A 20,854-nucleotide genomic window follows, 5' to 3' on the forward strand; every position below is an offset into this window, starting at 1 on the left:
TTTTGGTGATAACTTTAAGTACCGTGAGGTACAATTTTTTTTAAAGGAGGTACTAAATAGTACAAATTAGGTACAAAAATATGGTATGATTTTCATTTAATTTTATTTAGGTACACCCGCCATTCTGACTCTCACGGCATTTTTATCTGTCACTCCTTATTACGACTTAGTGAGAGTAAGAAAAGAAAGATCCCCACAATTTTGTGAATTTCGGTTTTACGCGGTAGGACCTCGAGACTGATTTTGGGCCAGATATCGGGAAGTGTGTATGTAATAGCGCTTAATTGGCACTTATGTAAAGGGCCCTCCACACTAGTGCGCGAATCGAAGCGCGAAGCCGCGAACGCGAGTGTGGAGGGCCCTCGCGTCGATTTCGCAGATTGTTCACGCCTTCGCGCCTTATTCCCCATTTTTTGTCGGTATTTGGCCCGCGTCAAAGGAGACGCGAAGCGCGAACTTGCAAGACTCCACACTCGCAATCGCTTCGCGCCACGATTTGCTCACGAGTCGGTTAAAATGTCATAACCTTCTTTGGCGGCTACTTGGTGCGAACTTGATCAACCAAAAATCAATTTGACAGTTCCCAGTTTGAATCAGTGCCTTGCCGCAAACTAAATCCGATCAGCTGACGCTTCGGCGCCATCTTGCCGCGAACCAAACTGCGGAATCGCCGTGATGTTGTGCGAGTGTGGAGTCTAAGTCAACATCGCGGTATGTTCGCGCCGCGATTCACACGCATAGTCTAGAGGGAGCTTTATGCCCAGAGACATGTCAAACCGCCAACACAAGGAAACACAAGACCGCGTATACACACCCAACCCAACTTGTCAGTAGAAAGAGGCACGAATATCAAATAAAAAAAAAAATTAAAGGTACTATAAGCGCTAATAGGGTCTAATAGTGGTAATAATACTCATACCTATAACATTTTTTTAATAAAAAAAACATTTGAAAAAGTAGTCAATAAACCAGTTAAACATCGATAGATTATTAATATGTTGTAACATTTTACGCACACACTTGCATTTCCTTTTTGGTTGCACTTTTGAAGTTTGACAGTCCTTCTATTACGGAAGGTAGAGATATTTATTCCACACTCCATACCTTCTATACTATCCTATTTCTATGGTCAAAAATAAAACTTAGGTTGCGTTTTGAAACCAAAACTTTTTAGTATATAGTTGGTCAAACCAATTTGTCAGTAAATAAGAACAAAACAAACTATACTCATCCTTTTCTTTTGGATGCTAGTACTAGTGTAAGACAAAGATAGTATGACTCCCTCTGTCTATGTTTGAAATGAGATAGCCCTTTGACAAACTATAATTTCAGAAATTGTGCGAAAGAATATAATCCAAGTGAAACTTAATTGATTTAGTATAAAGTCTTAAATTTTAATCATATTTATATGAGACTTATCCGACTTCATTATTTGGTATTTTCATTTGATTTATTTATAATTATATAAAATAGCGTAATATAGGTAGAGATATTTATTCCACACTCCATACCTTCTATACTATCCTATTTCTATGGTCAAAAATAAAACTTAGGTTGCGTTTTGAAACCAAAACTTTTTAGTATAATTTCAGAAATTGTGCGAAAGAATATAATCCAAGTGAAACTTAATTGATTTAGTATAAAGTCTTTAATTTTAATCATTTTTATATGAGACCTCTTCGACTTCATTATTTGGTATTTTCATTTGATTTATTTATAATTATATAAAATAGCGTAATCTACATGAAGTTACTGAACACTTCGTATATTTGACATTCGTTTTCGTTCGGTTAATCGGTTATTCCCATCCTGAAATAAATGTTCGTGTTATTTTATTGTGTACGCCGCTATACCTAAAATTTTTGTGATAGTATTATCCCGAGCGAAGTTTAAATCGGAATTTTTTGTCCCTTCGTATCTGTGTGGTGCAGCGGTATAGGCGGTAACGTTTTCAACAAATTACGTTGTAGTTGTAACCAATCACTTGGTATAACATGAGTCTGTCAGGTAAACATATTTAGTTGTTATTTTATAAAATTATAGTACAATTTACTGTGGTGCAAATTGTATAAGAAATGACTATTATACTAGATCCATCAGACGATGAGTCCAGCAGCGATGAGAGCTCCGTTCCGGCAAAACGCCCTAGAACGGATACGTACGGCGCATCTTCTACAACTTCTCAGGGATCAGGTTAGTAATTATTATATTACATACTGAACATAATATATCCTAATATAACCCTTTATCCCATCCTAGTCCCGTCCGGTCCATACATGTTAGTAGAAAAAGTAGATTATTCTAAAACTATTAACCTGTTATCCGTAGTATTGTAAATGACTGTGAAGTTAATTGTGTTGTCTGATATATAGAAGTATAACCTTGTACCTTTATGTATGTGGTAAATAGTTCAACTTAAAAATGTGAATAAATAGGAAGATAACATAAGTAGAATTGCATATCTTTAATTTATTCCCATATTCTCCCAGTCCTTCAAGAATCAGATGGTGAGCCAGATGATGAGCCACGCACAGCCCTTGGGACAACCAAACCCAACAGTTCAAATAAGAGTTTGAGTTATATAGAACAAACTCCTCACAATGACATTAGGCTGAGCCGCAGCAGTCTTAGTGAGAACTGTTCTTCTCCAAGTGACCACTATGATGATTACCGAACCAGTTTTGATGAGGAGCCTGAGGATGGCTCAGGCCGAGCCAGTTTCCAAGACAATGACAATGTTGGTAAAAACTCTAACTCGTCTAATGCATCCCATAATTCTAAGGGAGGGTTTTCTGATAAAATCAAACACATGATGAGTAACATGGGATATAAAGCAGGAAAGGGTTTGGGTAAGTTTGAGCATGGACGCACAGAACCTGTGGAAGCATCCACCCAGAAAGGCAGGAGAGGCTTGGGTCTAAAGTCATCTACTGTGGGCACTGTCCCACGAGATTTTCAATGGTCACCAGATGATACAAAACCTGAAGCAAAAGAAAAAGTGGTAAGTTAACTTGTAAGTCCTTTTCAATCACATTTTTTATAGTGAAATAAAAAAATATTAGAATTGCTTGAAGCTAGTGCACTTAATTAAATTAATTCATTATTTTTTAAGCTATGGATGCCTCTAGGAGCAGAACCATTATCTGGTGATTTATTGGAAGAATGGCTTCGGAAAGGTCCTAAAAAACTGACTATTGAAGATGAAACTGAATTTGTAGATCCCCAAATATTAGCTGGTGTCCTGAATGCAAAGGTATGTATAATATATAATTAATGGTAACACTATTTTATGTTAATACTATATTTTGTGATAACCTTATCAAATAAAATTAAAATTCCACAGACAATTTTTGATACCTTGGATGATGAAGACCTCAGAAATGCAAGGTTTCGCAGCAATCCTTACGAAACAATAGGTTCAGTTATATTTTTGAATAGAGCTGCTGTAAAAATGGCAAACATAGATGCTCTCTTTGACTTCATGTTTACTGAACCTAAGACCCAAACTGGAAAACCAGCTCTTGAAAAGGAGTTGTTATATTTTGCTGATGTCTGTGCTGGCCCTGGAGGTTTCTCTGAATATGTTTTGTATAGAAAAGGATGGAAAGCTAAAGGTTAGATGAAATCATTGTTGTTTCTCTCACTGGCCTGTCAGAGTCTCGTTTGGTTATTTTTATTTATTTATAGATTCATTATAAATTTTTTTTGCAGGATTTGGTTTCACTTTAAAAGGTGGTAATGATTTCAAACTGTCAGATTTTCATGCTGGTACACCTGAAACTTTTAATCCATATTATGGTGTGGAAAATGATGGCAATATTTTCAATCCTGAAAATTTAACAGCACTGAAAGACTATGTTTTGAAACAAACAGATGACAAAGGAGTCCACTTTCTTATGGCTGATGGTGTAAGTCAAATACACCGTGTTTTTGTTAAATCTGACCATACTCTCAAGATGAGGGGTGAATATGTAAGTCAGACTGAACAACTTTTACTATGGGGCAAACCTCGAAAACGCAAAAAAGAATTCTGCTGTTTCATACATTTCGGAAAATCATGTTAATGGTTTCTATGGAACCGCAGATCTTTTTTTTTTCGCGATTCCAGGGTTGGCACCATAATAAAAGTTGTTCAGTATGAGTAGACCTGCATATTCGCCCCTCAGGGTATAGTCAGACATAATAAAAACCCCTTGTATACTTTTTTGCATTATGGGTATTATTTATTTCGGAAAATATTTTGTTAATATTAGAAATATTAAAATAAAGCCTGCAAGTAACAAACATCTCTTTTTGATCCAGTGGTTGACTGGTAGAGAATGCCTTGAGGCATTGAGGGAAAGGGAGAGACAGGTCATAGGTTATAACTTAAACTAATTATTGAATGTCTACCTACTAGTACCTACTTAATCAAACAAGAATACAATGGCTAAGACCTTGTCCATTTTAGGTGTAGGGATGGTAAGCTAACAATCACTGAGCTAAACCGCGGGACATGCACGTGGATTGGGCGAAATGATAAGGTTTCAGTTAACTATGTGCACTTAAAAATGGATACAATTTATACTAAGCACTGACCATGATACTAGGCTTGCCTACATAATTATAATCCTGTATTGTGTGTAACTGTTACAGGGATTTTCAGTGGAAGGTCAAGAGAACATTCAAGAAATCTTATCCAAGCAGCTATATCTATGTCAGTGTCTTGCAGCATTGATGCTAGTAAGAACTGGCGGCCATTTTGTTGTTAAATTATTTGATGTGTTTACACCATTCAGTGTGGGGTTGATTTACATCATGTACAGATGTTTCGATAAAGGTTTGTATTGTCATATTAATCGTATTTTTTGTGGTAGACATAGTTCTTCTAGCTAGTAGAATTTATACAAAAAGTAGGTACCTAACCAATATTGTCTTATGAGGTTACTTAAAACCAGGCAGTAGGCCTAGTTACTAATATTATTATTTTGGTTTGGGGGTTATGCCGGAGGATCATGTTGGTGTCCCATATACCTACTCATGATTTAAAATGAAAGAGTGAGTCAGAAGACATCATCAGAGCAAGATATAAGAAAAGAATAATAAGCCAATGAGATTTTTCGAAATATTTCAGGAATTTAAACAATCTAGTTCATGTTTTAGTGTGCATTCATAAGCCAGTAACGTCTCGACCGGCGAATTCTGAAAGATATTTAATTTGTCTATGGAAGCGCCTGGGCACGGAATCTGCGGAGCACCACCTGTATTCTGTTAACTCCATCTTGTGGGAGGGACGAGATCGCGGTGACGACGTCGCGGAGCTCGTGCCCCTCAGTACCCTGCAGGAGGACACTGGCTTCTATGAGTACATGTTTAAAAGTAATTGCCTGTAAGTATTATCTGTTCGACTTTGCACAGTAAGGTCAAAAATCTAGTGCCCACATTAGGTTTATGATATGATAGAGTAGAGGCACTATCCGTTCGCTTCAAGTTGGCCGTCAGCAACCATTACATGATAACGTCACAGGTACAATTACTAGTACTAACGAAATAATGTCGTACTTGCTTCCTTATTTGTAATCGTATTAAATGTAACTAATAAAAGTAGTTTTAAAGCTGTGGTAGCCGAGTGAATAAGGCGTCAGAGGGGGTGTTACGGGGAAGTAGGCCGGGGGGTAACGGCCAACTTGAAGCCAACGGGTAGTATGTACTGGCTCCAAAAGGTGCATTTTCTGTAACTGTATCCGCAGGTAATGGACTAATTGCAACACTCCATCCTCCCACTGGTCCGTTACTCGTCTGAGTTCTGAAAAGATTGTTTGCTACTTTTGATCTTATTAACATAAAGTTATTCCTATATATATATATATATATATATAATGTGTATATACACTATACCATGTATAATGCCTTCTTCTTTGTCTATAGCATTGGCGAAAAGCAAATTAAAAACTTGCTAAAAATAGCAGAGTTTAGTAAGCACAAAGAACTGAAGGAAACTTCGCAAGCTGAAATTAGAGAGGACTGTTTAAGATTATGGAAAGTAAGTAAGTTAAAATTTGTGCTCATATATTGTATTTGTATCTGTTGTACTTGACAAGATAATTTACAGTACAATACATAATTTATAATAATTAATCTAATATAGAACAACTTAAATATTAGAATTCCAATGATAATTAATTTTGGTTTATACTAGACGATTACTTTTGCTTTTATTACTTAATGGTGTGTAGAGATGACGTGTTTATAATTAGAATAATTTTATCAACATTATTAAGTTCAATATTATTACAGCACCAAATTTAAAAAATTATATTACTTAAAAGCTATTTACACACTAGGTACTTTAAAGTTACACTAAAATTAGCTATAATAGCCTATTAAAATGACATTCAATACACAAAAAGAGAATAAAATAAAAATAAAACACTAAGTCAAAAATCCCACCCCGCGTCATCCCAGGCGCAAAGATGCCCAACACGCTCGCCGCGTTACCGCGTTGAATCGCGATCTGTACAAAGGGGATCAAGTCCTCTATTGAATAAACGGTTCCTAACCTCCTTAAAAATGTATATTTATAAGTATAAGGATGCCGTAAAAAGTGTTCTAACTGTAGATAAGCCATGACTACTTAATAAAAAATAAATAAAGAAGCTCTTTGATAATGATAACATAATTGCAACTCAGTAGACCGACTGAGTTCACCAAGCCAACCATCGACAACAGCCAACAAATTTCCATAAGGCTATTTGTATACCTTATTGTAACGAAATAAGATTCACCAATGATCAGTTGGGACTTGAGTATGCTGCGATAAGCACAAAGCAACACTCATATTGGACCCTGCCCACCCGTTTATTATCACTGACGCTGAATACCAAACTACTGATAATGTTTCATAATTGTAATTTAGAACAAGTTTCAAACAATGTCAGTGGGAAATTTGCGTGAACTTGATAAAGCATAGTTCATATAGAATTGGTACGCACTAGAAGATTGTTATTTTTTAAATTGATAAAATAAGCTTTCAAATATGTATAAATTAAAAAAAACTCTGTTATGTAAATAATTACGAACCATTTTCTTAATGGACCCCCGTCATTTTCTGCACAACACTTTTGTGGACATTTTTGGCGTGTTGATTTCTTGTAGATCACAATGAATTGACACCCTGGACAATTTGACTAGTCTTATTTAATTTTTTTTCATGATTGACCAGTAGTTTTTGATAGATTGAAATTGGGGACAATTCAAAGGATTCATCTCGCGAGGCATGTAATTGGCCTGATTATTAGCATACCATGCCAAAAACTTTTTTTGAGTAGTGGCAGCTGGATAAATCTGGCCAACATTTCACACGACCGTTATGGGTTCTAATAAATGCCAATACTCATTTCTCTAAGCACTCTTTAATATAAAGGTCCGACTTCATTGTTGACTATGTTATAAAACTTTTCGTTACAGCCGCAATTATAAATTCCTTGCCATATCATATGTTTTTTTGCGAACTTGTCAAGTTTCACGAACTTATATTTTTCGGGCAAATTACCTCTATTATTGGCCATATAAAACTTCGAACCAAGCAGTTGATTAAAATCGAGTTTTACATACGTCTTGTCGTCCAACAACAAGCAACCTTCCAATTTTGTCAATACTGGGTCGTACAATAGTCGAGCTAGTGTTTTAGCTTGTCGGATCTGTTTAACAGTCCGATTTGGCTGTTTTATTGCTCGATAGCTCTTATAGCCACCTCTGAGGTGAATCATCTTTATCTTTCTAGAAGTTTCTTTGAATTTTTGGGATAAATCTTAATTAGACCGTCCTGAATTTTGTTTGAGTGACCTTGGGACATTTTTCCCAAAATCTTGTTATTTGTCCCAGACCTCCGATTAGTTTGTGTTTTCCTGTCGGCTGATAGTGTCTCCTTGTAACGATTAATGACCCTACAAACTTTCCGGTGCATGCGACACTAAACTCAAAATACACCAATCCTCAATTACTACCAATATTATAACAAACTATTCTCATAACGAATGAAACTCAAATAAACTTGTTACCAAAATGAACCGTTCTCGATTTGCACTTTCCTCAATATGGGCCAATTCCAAATGGACTGAAGCTCATAAAAACCGATACACAGAAGGCTCTTTTCCCAAAATACTCTAAATTTCAATCACAGAACACCCGTTTCCCATAATGATTGATTCACAAAACGGCCTTTTCCCAAAATACACTAAATTCTTGATTGTCATATTTTAGGAAAGGAATCGATGTCATCATTTATTGTTTCTTGAGATTCGCCATGGCCAAGAGGAGTTCCAGCATCGAAATTATTTTTATTGAGAACCAAAACGGGCGCCCGCTCTCCTTTATGACGGGCACAGGTACAATTTTAGTCACGAGAACAAAAATTCTAATAATTGGAAATGTGCGAATCGCACTATAGGTTGCTTCGCATCCGCGACATCATTTGAACCTACACAATTGGATTGAAGCGAAAAAAAATGTAATTCCCACTTAACGTGTATGTGGCCAAAGATATTAATTTGTATATCTATGTCAATTTTAAGCTTAATAGCACTAACCATCACGGAGCAAAGCTGTGGACGGACAGACAGACAGACGGAAATGGCGAAATGATAAGGGCTCATAGTTGACTACGGAACCCTAAAAATAGTAAGGATAGGGAGGTTACAAAGAAAGTTTTTTGATTCAGTGTATATGTTTGGAGGAAATCGCCTTCCTCGAAAAATTTTGAGCAGTAGTAGTCATCCGCATTGCCCTATAAAGTTCTATAAGGCAATACTGACATCTTAGAAAACTACTACTATACCGAGCTTACCAAAAATATGAAAAATCAAGGGAATAGTGCATTACAATTACTTTTAACAAAAATAGTTTTTGCTGAAAATTTCTCTTCCCTAAACATAAGTGGCGTGAATTTGATACGAATTAAAGAGCCCGGAAACGTTTTTTTTCTAATTTCACTCAATTTATCGATACTATTTTGCAGCAAATTGTAATAAGTATGTATACATATTTCATATGGAACCCTAAAAAGCAACATACCCGTATAAAGTATGACAATCGTGAATTTGGTGTATTTTGGGAACATGACGTTTTGTGAATCAATCATTATGAAAATCGGGTGTTCTGATACTTTCCCGTATTTCAAATTTAGGGTATTTTGGGAAAAGAGCCTTTTGTGTACCGGTTTTTATGAGCTTCAGTTAATTTGGAATTGGCCCATATTGAGGAAAGTGCAAATCGAGAACGGTTCATTTTGGTAACAAGTTTATTTGAGTTTCATTCGTTATGAGAATAGTTTTTTATAATATTGGTAGTAATTGAGCAGTGGTGTATTTTGAGTTTAGTGTCGCATGCACCGGAAAGCCTACAAATACTAGCTTTTAGCATCTTAAGCGACTTAGCTGTCTTTGTCCGGGATCGATAAGAATTTTCGAAGTATTTGTGCACGATCAATCTCCTGTTCTAAATTTTCATGGTCGAAAACTTTAAAATGCATAAAGCTAGGAAAATAATATTTTCACCATTAATACTTTGAAGGTTGGTGATTGAACTGTAATTGTCAATTTTTTTCCCGCCATGGAATTATTATTTTTTAAACATTGCTAATTATGTGCCAATTCTATATGAACTATGCTTTATGAATAGTGGCAATTGGACTGCGTATTACGAGTGAGTGGAAATATACTTCGTTGCAAACAAGGTGGAAATATGAGGCAACGACTAAATTTACCCTCGCCGAGGCGGTGAAACTAGCGTACGCTTTGGAGGCGGCCGAACGCAATGCCAGCGAGGTAGACCAAAACCCGAGCACCGCCATGAACAAAATAAACATGTTTAAATGCATGGCTTGTGGTGATCATTGAGGTATTATGTAGTACTAGAGAAGACCACTGGAAGAAAATGCTTCCACACCTCAATGAAGTGCCGGCACTTCACTGCATTTAGTACGTCTCCGACTACTGGCGAGATGCCACGCATGTGTTACAAATAAAAAAAAAACAATAAAAAAAATACCATTGTGCGTTATGAAAATGTATTCTAATAATATCAAGAAACATAATAAAAGCAATATATTAACAATCCACTGCGAAAAAACTCTTGTTTTAAGCTCATTTAGAGTATTTTGAAATGTCACTTTAAACACTCGCGGTGGTACGCCATTTTCTTTGGCGCATAGATTAAATTTCGCAGACGTAACACGTAAGTCCTAATGATTATCTACCTTATTGTTTGCAGAATATATACATAATAATGATATATTACTCTTTATCTCGTAATTTTTTTTTAGTATTTTTCTCATATTGAAAGAGTGTATATTATGCTATAAGCGCCATTTGATAATAATTGCTACGAGTACGAAAGTCATTTGAGAAAGAGTATCATGACTATTTTTATAAATTTTAATGTCATCCGTGTCACATATATTGTAAAACAAGTAAGGAAATAAATACATTTTATCTAGATTCTTCATAGTGTGTATGTAGACAGAAACTGAACAGTTGTCATAACAGTTTCGCCTCTGGCTAGCTATACAGCTATGCTTGTTCTTTACCTTAGTGACAGACGTCAAGCGCCGAAAATGGCGGACACAATTTGTTCTCGATAGCTTGTCTAGTATATTTATGTCAGTAGTGGTGAAATTCAACATTAAACGGAAAGCTGTAAATTCCAGAACTACGTTTGTTGTTTTTGTAAAAGGGTCGGTTACCTGATGAGAATGTGTCCTGAAAATCATGTTTCGGGTCAAGAGCCGAATTTGAGACTGCGGAATGAAATGGGGGAGGATCCCATTCGCGCGTCTCACAGGGCGAGCGTGAGCGACGGCAAGCGGCGGGGCGGGCGGCACAGGCGAGCTTGCACAAGGTTCCTGGGAGCTTACCGCGAAAACCGAAATTCGCAAATTGCGGGGATCTTTCTGTTTTACTCCGATTAAACGTAATTGGAGGGACAGAGAAAAATACCCGCAATTGATGAACTTCGATTTTCGCGGTTATAGTCGGAGGGGGGGGGGGGGGGGGGGGGCTACCGCGAAAACCGAAAATCGCATATTGCGGGGATCTTTCTCTTACTAAGACGTAATTGGAGTGACAGAGAAAAATGCCCGCAATTGACGAACTTCGATTTTCGCGGTTATAGCCCTGGTGCCTACTGGATGCAGAAGCCCGTCGACGAGACGACCACTTCGGGGCAGTCGGGCGTGACTGTTGCTGATAGTAATGATGGTGATTACGACGATGAAGAATATATGTGCGAGATGTCATTGGCAAACTATAAACGGGGGTGTATATCACATAGTACAAAATATGATCTTTCAAATGGAGGTTGATACGCGATCAGCTCTGTCTTGTATTAATTGCGATATTTGCGATATGTGTAGGCGTTGTTTTAAGGTGCTGTAGGTTCAGAAAACGGAGTTAAAAAAAAGTATAATATAGTTGTAGCGCTTTTTTGGATATTAAATACACTTTAAAAAAATTGTAACAAATTATGCACAACAGTTAAAAATATGAAAAATGCTTTTATTAATCGGCAATATCATGTTTGAGGGAACGTGTCAATCACTTTTTATTTTGTTTAAACGTACCAATAATTTAAATTAAAAAACAACATGATATCCCCGCTCCCGGGCACGCACTTCCATATCGAACTTACTGGGCCTTGATTTACCTTTGAAACCTTGTCGCTTAAACGTCAAGTTTTACGACAAGCAAAGTTTGAAAGTTTGTCTTAATGATATTTAGGTATCCGTGCCTTCCGCTTGGACCACTTATGCGATAACACCCTGTTGTAACTCAGCCCTAATCGAGTGAATTTCTCAACTAGCAGCGCCATCTATCGAGCTACTCAAGTACCAATGTCGCCCGGTTGCCAGCGCTCGGCTGCTTTCTCCTTAGTACGCTTTTGTAACTCAGCCGAGCAACACGTCTACAAAACAAGTTTAAAAAGATCGAGACATTACAAATCGTGAAGATTATTTTCGTAACATTCCACTCAGTGCCCATGGCCCAGCGACGAGACGCAGTGACCTCCTATAGGCACCGTCATAAAGCGTACACGAGTGCAAATGCCACATGGCGTCGTCCTTTAAGATGACATGCCGTCGTCTCGTGAGACGACATGGTGTCGTCTTATGGGACGATAAGCTTTGTCTCGTGAGAAGACTTGGTGACATTTCGCTCGGTGCCCATGGCCCAGCGACGAGACGTATTGAGCTCATATAGTCATCGTCATAAAAAGGAACACGGGTACAATTTTCACAAGCGACCTCGACCTCAAACTTCGTGACTTTCCGCTCGCTGCCCATGGCCCAGCGACGAGACGCAGTGACCTCCTATAGGCACCATCATAAAACGTACATGGGTACAAACGCCACATGGCGTCGTCCCATTAGATGACAACCGTCGTCCCGTGAGACGACATGGTGTCGCCCCGTGATACAAAATCGGACAAGTGCGAATCGGACTCGCCCACCGAGGGTTCCGTACTTTTTAATATTTCTTGTTATAGCGGCAACAGAAATCTATCTTAAAACTATCACGGTTCATGAGATACAGCCTGGTGACAAACGGACGGACGGACGGACAGCGGAGTCTTATCCGTTTTACCCTTTGGGTACGGAACCCTAAAAAAAACTAGATCTGTATGTATTGGACTGAAAATCTGACCGTGCCCCCACCAAGACGAGCTAAGAAGCGCAAGGGCACTACCTGCCTTTTCTCGAAGTGCTTCGTCGTTTCTTAAGCCCTCATAATTTCGGTTTGGATTATACCAGATTAACAAAAATCTCGGGATATGATGACTTATTAAACATATCTAGTTTCAATTGCATAGCTCTTATATGTAAAATTTATAAAAGTCCGATTTCGTCACTGACTCACTCACTCACAGATGATCATCGAAATTCTTAAGGTACTTCGTAGAAAGCTGAAATTTGGTATGTTAGTATTAGTACACAAACAACAACAAAAATTCTAGAGTTAGACTCAGTTACCTCCCTGATTGCAAATAAGTCCTTAAGGAGAAAAACTTAGCCGTAGGTCTATTCCTTTAATTACTGATTTTACATATTTGCCTTGTTTTGTTTGGTTTCCTCGCATTCGATATGAAAGGTAGAGTGTTTTACTCGGAAAGGCACCGTAGATAGCACTCACTATTTCTATGTGCTGACTCTACACGCTTTAATTCTACAAGCCCTAATTTCCAGATTCTATACCTTAATCACAATATGTGGCAATTCATAAAGGTGTCATTCTCTCCCCCCAGTTGCCTGACAAATTGCGGACACAGACCGAGAGGCTGGGCCCTGAAGAAACTCTCACAAGTATTCTAGCCTTGATGAAGAAGCGACCGAAAGAAGCACACAGTTCGCATGCGTTCAAGAGTGCAGTTCTAAATAAACCACCACATTTGTTGGAGGAGTCATCTGATCTGGATACTTTTAAGAATGTCTATGACTGGCATTTTTACTTTTTAAGCAATGGAAAAAATAGCCCGGACCTGAAGTTTTTTATAGGTAAGACATGGAAGACTAGTTATTTCTTTTAGGTACTCATAGACTAAGTGTATCCCAACCTAAAAATATATAAAGCAATTAATACAAGCGAATAGAGGTATTTAAATTTTTGGTACCAACTTTGATATCCTCCTCCAGGTTCGGAAGCTTCGGAACGGAATCGCTTTTCTATATAAGGGCACGAACTACTGCCCGCGGAAAGGATGCGAGAGAACGGTCTGCGAAACCCGAATGTGTGTAGTCGTCAAACTCTAATTTAGCAAAACCCTTCAATTTAGATGGAAGACAAATGTGTATGGGGCTTGTTAGAATTGAATCGCCAAATACTGCTTTAAATAAAATCGGCATATTTCATTTATAGGCTGTGGTGGTAAACAAGTGCACCAACTAGAAGGAACGGGATGGAGGAGCGTGGTTGACTTACATCTCACTTTACCTGCTAAAACATTGCTTTATGGAGAGGTGAGTTCACAGGGATCTAACAAATGCAACGCCATTACTATAACTACATATTTGGTAACCAAAGAGATGCGTTGTTTGACTTAGATGCAATGCATGTATTGCCTTATTGTGTATGTTGGCTGTGTTCGTTGTGCCAACAAGTGTTTGTGTACGACAGAGGTATGTATGATGTAGACTTGTAGAGGTAGGCATGTACACTTTGATCGTAAGTCCCACTGTTCTACTATGCTCCATAATACTAATTATTTCATTGTACCTAAATTAAATCACTTTCAAATGAAACAGAGTTGAAAGAAAATTAAGCATATTCCCTACAGTTTCTACGCTATTAAAATCTATTCCAATGTTTATTAGGTATTCTTGTAGGAGGCTATAAAGCCTGACAACAGTTTAAATTTACCCTCGCCATTTCGCGGATTTTCAATGGTAAAATTTTACATGTTGCCAGTATGCAACAGTGCTGACTGTGTAAGTATATATCTAGTTGTTACGTGTCCTAAGACTAACTTCGTATTGTTTAGATTGTGAAAGAGTATCGTGGACTGGGCAACAACCAGATGTTCAGCAAAGCTCTTCACGTGATCGACGCCTTGATGCTTGGAGGAACTGACATCTCTCATTTACCTCTCTCTGAAAGGTAAGTTTCTTTGTTCTTGTTTTTATTTACTTCTATCTAAGGATAGATGTAATACGTAACATAGCCTATGCATATACTTTGTTTTCTTGTTATTTGTGTTTCTCACCTAAGTTTCATGTTTCATGGTGCTATTGTACCAATTTGTTTTTATGGCCCGTGAGAAAAAGAAGTTCTACAAGTTAACCTTTACCTACAAACATTTATGTTCCGCCATTAAACGGTTGATATAGCACTAGCACCGCACCGCATATACAGTTGCGAACATACCTGTAGTTTGTGATTGACAGATGCTTACCTTTGATTGTCTACCTTAACGCCAACAGAAGAAAGACGATATTTAAAACACGCTGTCTTATAGTAGGCTGCTAGTATAGACTTGATGATTGTTACAATACGGTTCAAAAATCAACTGTACAATAACTATGTCAATCGTTCGTAAAAATACACGTTTTAGGATCCATCAGTGCGGCCTATTTTGCGCGGCGCTCGACAAGCCCTACGACAAAAGCAACGCACTACCAATCAAGTGCAAGCGGCTCTTCAACATGGAAGACTTTCCGTCAGTCGTGAACAACCTGGAGTGCCGAGCTATGAAAAGAGTCAGGAGAGCCCTTACGATGGATATACCAGACAGGATTACTAATATGGAAATGTTTCATGTCGTTGGATCTGTACTCTTTGTTAAAGAGATGAGAGGTTGGTATTCTTTCATGATATCTTTTAGATGATTTTTAGGTGAATTTTAGCACAGGCAGGACAATGAGGAGGCGCACTGAAAGGTTAGGACAGATGTTGCCACTTCAACCGTTCTTTGTTTACGATTCGTGTCAAGGGTATCGTTGCGATTTTTTTTGTAATATTTGCGATTATTAAAGTAAAATGTACGAGAACTGCAAACCGAGTGTCGAAGGTGAAATGCTACAGTTGGTGGAAAAAAGGCTTATTTTATACAAAGGTAATCACTTAATATATTTGAGGTTATCTTGTGTGTTTTACCGTTTACTTAAAATTTTTGAAGGCTCACGTGCAGTTTTTCCTCTTATATTACGAGTGTTTGATAAAAAGCAAAGCCTGTACAAAGTATACCTGGTTATACAAGAAGGCGTTTCATATACGCCCGCCCTACGACACTATCAGATAGGTACACAAAGTCGTGATGCGTACAGAGTACAGCATGTGTGGCCAAGCCATGCCCTATATTATGTATTACTTCATCAAACCTTAGCTTACCTTTGTATTTACTCTTTCCAAAACATTTATCTTCCTTAAAATGTAGCCTATAAAATAGGTCTTTGTCAATTGCCTTAGTTTTTGATACTCAAAGCTTTTTCTCACGGATTCATGCATATGGGGTCCTTGGGAAAAAAGTGAGGTCCTATATTTCTACAATTTGTCGCACAACATTGAAGTATTTTGGAGAAAAGGGAGAATGAAGTCAATCACATGTATGTACTTCACTTTATTATTATTCTTCCTTTATTGCACCATGGTAATTACAAGATGGTACTTTTCATACCTACACTCGGCGGTCGCTCTAGGGTTGTCAATTATGGCTTATGCACTAAAAACTATCTTGATAGTGGCCCTCGTATCTAGTTATTTAATTTGTTTTTGAGAATGAAACTGGAAGAATGGAAATATAAATTAATAATAACTAAAATATTTTAATTTTAATGTCATTGTTATATTACAAATTTGTCACAAAAAATATTTTGCGATGATTTCGACATTGGGGAAATGCACGATTATTCTATTTTAAAGTGTAATAAATTCGCATTCTCATGTACAATTATCCTACAAAAAAAAACTTGACTACAATTACAATACAAAAAGCTTACAGAACAGAAACAAACAAAATTTTACGTTTGTCAGTTTTCACTATCGAAAATCCCTAATAACTTCTAAACGGATTACCCCAGTTACACAATTTCCATTGCCCTATCCGTTTTAGACCCAAACCTATCAAATGGCACTAAAAACCACACAATATCTACACAAACAAAAAAAACATGTTTCCGAACTTACACGTAAGGTGGCATGAATTTACAAACGATTATGTAAAACGATCTAAGATATATTCTTCGGGGACGGGACCGGGTCGGGGCGCTTACCTACCTACCTAACTGTTCTGTGTAACGTTAAAACGAACCATCGAAATACAAGCAGTTACCTACTTACCTCTCTAAAAACCACTGGTAGCTTAAAAACGATAATTTACCGTTTAATTTAAACAACCGTCCACTGAACAGTTATAATAACTTTTTTGTTGCTCCACTATTGCATAAAAAAGTTCACAGACGCGTGTCTCAAGCGTATGGCACTCGCGCTCGCACTAGTCCCAACCAGTCCGAGATATCGTGTCCGTGAGCAGTGTCTATGTGTGCGTTGCTCGAGCGCACTTTGTATGTAGATTGATTTCTGTACCTATCTGTTTTGTGCCCCGGTGTAACGTGGCCGTGAGATTCGTAACAGCCTATGCGTAATCGGAGAGCTTATACCGGTTTCTTTAGCCCCTGACTCACGTATGATATTAAAAGGTAATTAATTACAGCTCATTTCGTGTGGAGTAGCTGAATTACAGAGGCCCTACCGTGAACCACGTTCAACGTGTTGCCTCTCTGTCGCAGTCGTAAATTCATACGTAAGTGTGACAGGGAGGCAACGCGTCGAACGTGGTTCGCGGTAGGCCATCAGTAGCGCTGGGCGAGCTTTTGTAAATTAAATTATTAAAGAAGATATTTATTAAGATTATAAACGCGATTATAAACCCTAAATCGAATAATTATCAGATAATGCCTACAATCCGAAAAAAGTTTCACTTGCATCGTGGTTTCATAAAACCACACAATCAACTTTTTTTCATACACTTTCAAATTTCAGAACCATGGCAGGCGCACATTTCCAAAAAATGCGGTCGGAAATACTATTTCGGAATCGGCAAGGACAAAAAACCTTTGAGCTTGTTCCATATCATAGAGGAGGCAGGCCTCGACCTAGTCGAAGCTTACACGCAGCGCGTCATGTGGAACTGGGAGGAAGCAGCATGCGCCATTTTTGAGGGACTGCCGCATAGAGGCCTTACTCGGGCGCAGTTGGAGGGCTTCATAGAACATAAGACTAAAAGATGATTTAATAAAATTAAATATGACGTTTCTTTAAAAAGCTTGTTTAACTTGATACCCCTATGGATAGTAGTGGTACAGTCAGTGTCAAATACTTTGTAGCAGTCAAAGTGGCAAAATAGTTCGGTATAGTTGTTCGTTTTGTAGCTGGCCCCGAAGCTAATCCTATTGTCTGTTGTAAGTGTAAACCGCATGTGCTACTTACCTGCATAAAAAAAAGTTTCGTTCGTTTTAACCGGTTACTGAATTAGGACTCTATATGAATTACAATAAGATTTAAAATTAACTAATGGAAAAAACCCCCGATAATGCGTGTGGCCCCTACGGTTACTGAGTGCCGGCGAGTCGAACGCTACAGAAGCAGTTTAAAATGTGTCATCGAGATGCGAAACAAAGGCGCGTTATACCTACACTGGTTTTTTGAGCGTTGGACTTGCCCGCGCTCAGGTGCCATTTAAAATTATGCAAAAACCAGGTAAAGACAGGGATGGATTGCGATTAAAACATTTGGATGGATTTATGATAAGTGTCATAAAATGACTTAAATATTTTTTTAAGCAAAAAATAATCAACATTTTTTTAAATAAGCAGTTAAATATAATAACATTGGGTATATAACAGTAGGTAATAATCCGTTTTACAAATAATCAACTAATAAAACATTACTCCCTAGTGTTATACACTAAAAACTAAAACTATGTTTGACACAACCTTTTGGCCGCCGGACCCTGTCCGCCAAGACGCTCACTCACACGCCAGAGCAAATTTTAAGAAAACAACTAATAAAAAGTTTAGGGATTGCAAATAGTGATATCGATATTAATAATTAATGGTGGAATTCTTCTCAATTTGGCTTATTTATTTCCAAACTTTGATTTCTCTCAAAAATTCTAAACTAAACAGATTTACTTTACAAGCAAATGTTGAAAATAAAGGACTTTATCATGAAAAACAACCGCTAAACATTATCGATTCATGAAGTAATATCCCCGCACTAGTCTGTACATTTAGCGGTTGATCCATTTTCCGCTCTTAAAAAATGTTTCCATACTTCACTCGAGCTTTTATACTCTTTATAAACTAAATTGACACTCATTTTTAATAATAAATTGTATTTTTTCACTCGTAACGTGCTCTTAGCACTTTGATAACTTGATAATAAAAAATAATAGTCCTGTCGTACGTTACGTAACCTTTTCACATCACAAGTAAGACGCAAATGACGCAATAACATTCTTTGACACTTGACCGCGCGCAAAAGTAAATCCCCGTGCGCCGTAGGGGAATCCCCAGTCATAGAGTACTGGAACTGACATTGATTACGTCCCGTTCCGTCCGATAATAGTTCCGATCAGGCTGACGCAACTAGGAACAAAATAAGTTTTGTATGGAACTTGTTTCGCAAATCTTTGCCAACGAAGAAAAATAAAACGTCAGTGCTATTTATTCTGTCAAGTTTACATCAAGTCAACTGTCAGCCTAATTGTTTTGTGTGTTATGAAGGCTTCAATGTTTTGTTCGGGTATTTCGTGCAATTTCTTTATTATTTTATTTATTATTTAGTGAAAATATCGAAAATAGTGAACCGTGATCAGAGTAAAGAACGAGTTTGTTACAATGCCACCGAGAAAACGGTTTACTAAGTGTGAAATATGTGGCAAGCAAGCCACTCGATAAAATCACGAAAAAAGGGATTTTATGGCGAAATTTCCCTTGGATAAAGACCGGTACGTATTGCTTTAAATATTTTTGACCTTATTTTGGTGCAGCACGCTTTAAACACATCGAAAATTTGATATTTTATATTATTTTTAGTTGTGAACTAGTGATGTACTAAAACTATCGATAATTGTATGTTTATTTGTATATCAGTCTAAGTAATTAAATAAAATATGTGAAATTTCCTGAGAACTTGCTTGCAATATGACACAAAATTAATTCGTCGAAGATTTTCAGTGGAAAATTATCTATCATCTATGCATTAATGGTCATTATTTAACATATTTTTTTTAATCTAGTAATTATTTAATATATTAATCTGAAATGTAAGTAAATTAATCTCTCTTTTTGTGATCAATAAAAACTATTATACGACATTATTGCACAAATTGACTTAATCCCATAGGAAGCTCAATAAGACATGTGTTGTGGGTACTTAGACAACGATATATACATATAAATACATAGAAAACACACATGACTCAGGAACAAATACGCATGGTCATCATATAAATAAATGCCCGTACCAGGATTTGAACCTGGGACCATCAGCTTTATAGGCAGCGTTACTGCTTAGTAGGCAAGACCGGTTCTCATGATTAACAGACATATAAATACATAAAAAGTTAGAGCATTGATAAAGGGTTGTTGATAATTGGATGCCAAAAAAACATGATTTATAGTTGCATATTAGCGCTAAATAATCAGTTGACCATCTTATTAGCAAACACTTGGAATATAAACTGTACATAACCAAGGCTGTATGTTTTCAGATGCAGGCAGTGGGTCAAATTTGTTGGGAACGAAGACCTGATACATCTTCCCATGGAAAAGTTACATTTATTGAAACATGTATCTGCAGATCATTTTAAAAATAGTGCTTTTAATAAAAAAAATTAAGAAAAAAATAGTGAAGGATTTTGTAATTACATTCTGAGTGTAACGAGGTATTCTAAAATAGAATCCTAGCGTAGTGAGGGATTCAAGTGTTAACGCCTAAGGGTGTTATTCCACCTATACAATTTTTTTGTCCAATGTGTATTGCGTCTCACATTTTGCTTAATAGCAGAGTGAGACGCAATGACATTGGACTAAGAAATTGGATAGGTGGAATAACACCCTAAGGCGTTAACACTTGAATCCCAAATTATTATGGTACAAATAAAAAATAAATAAATTAAATAAATTTAATTAATGGTAATTAAATTAAATAGTTTAACCTAAGAAGTATGCAAAAAGAGGAAAAAAAAGTGATCCCTCCTAGTAGGGAAGAAAAGTGCTACTTTGATCCTTCCTAGTGGTGAAGAACAACAAGGTGTTCTAAAAAAAATCGGGTCCACATTAAGCTCGACCACGTATTAGTACACTCATAGAACTATCCACTATATA

At 37.2% G+C, this 20,854-nt stretch overlaps 1 protein-coding gene across 1 annotated transcript; it reads left to right on the plus strand.

Annotated features, from left to right (window-relative positions):
* Positions 1-1,794: 1,794 nt before the first annotated feature.
* LOC133524296 (cap-specific mRNA (nucleoside-2'-O-)-methyltransferase 1) lies at positions 1,795-17,786 on the plus strand. Its single transcript, XM_061860219.1, has 14 exons — positions 1,795-2,007; positions 2,092-2,193; positions 2,490-3,001; positions 3,113-3,253; positions 3,344-3,614; positions 3,712-3,908; positions 4,636-4,819; positions 5,143-5,368; positions 5,908-6,022; positions 13,276-13,525; positions 13,887-13,987; positions 14,509-14,624; positions 15,079-15,320; positions 17,505-17,786. Exons 1-14 carry the CDS (start codon positions 1,995-1,997, stop codon positions 17,750-17,752), a joined length of 2,718 nt encoding a protein of 905 aa, XP_061716203.1. The 5' UTR covers positions 1,795-1,994; the 3' UTR covers positions 17,753-17,786.
* Positions 17,787-20,854: the final 3,068 nt, after the last annotated feature.

This window comes from Cydia pomonella, chromosome 13 (genome assembly GCF_033807575.1).
Source record: "Cydia pomonella isolate Wapato2018A chromosome 13, ilCydPomo1, whole genome shotgun sequence".
NCBI classification, from domain to species: Eukaryota; Metazoa; Arthropoda; class Insecta; order Lepidoptera; family Tortricidae; genus Cydia; species Cydia pomonella.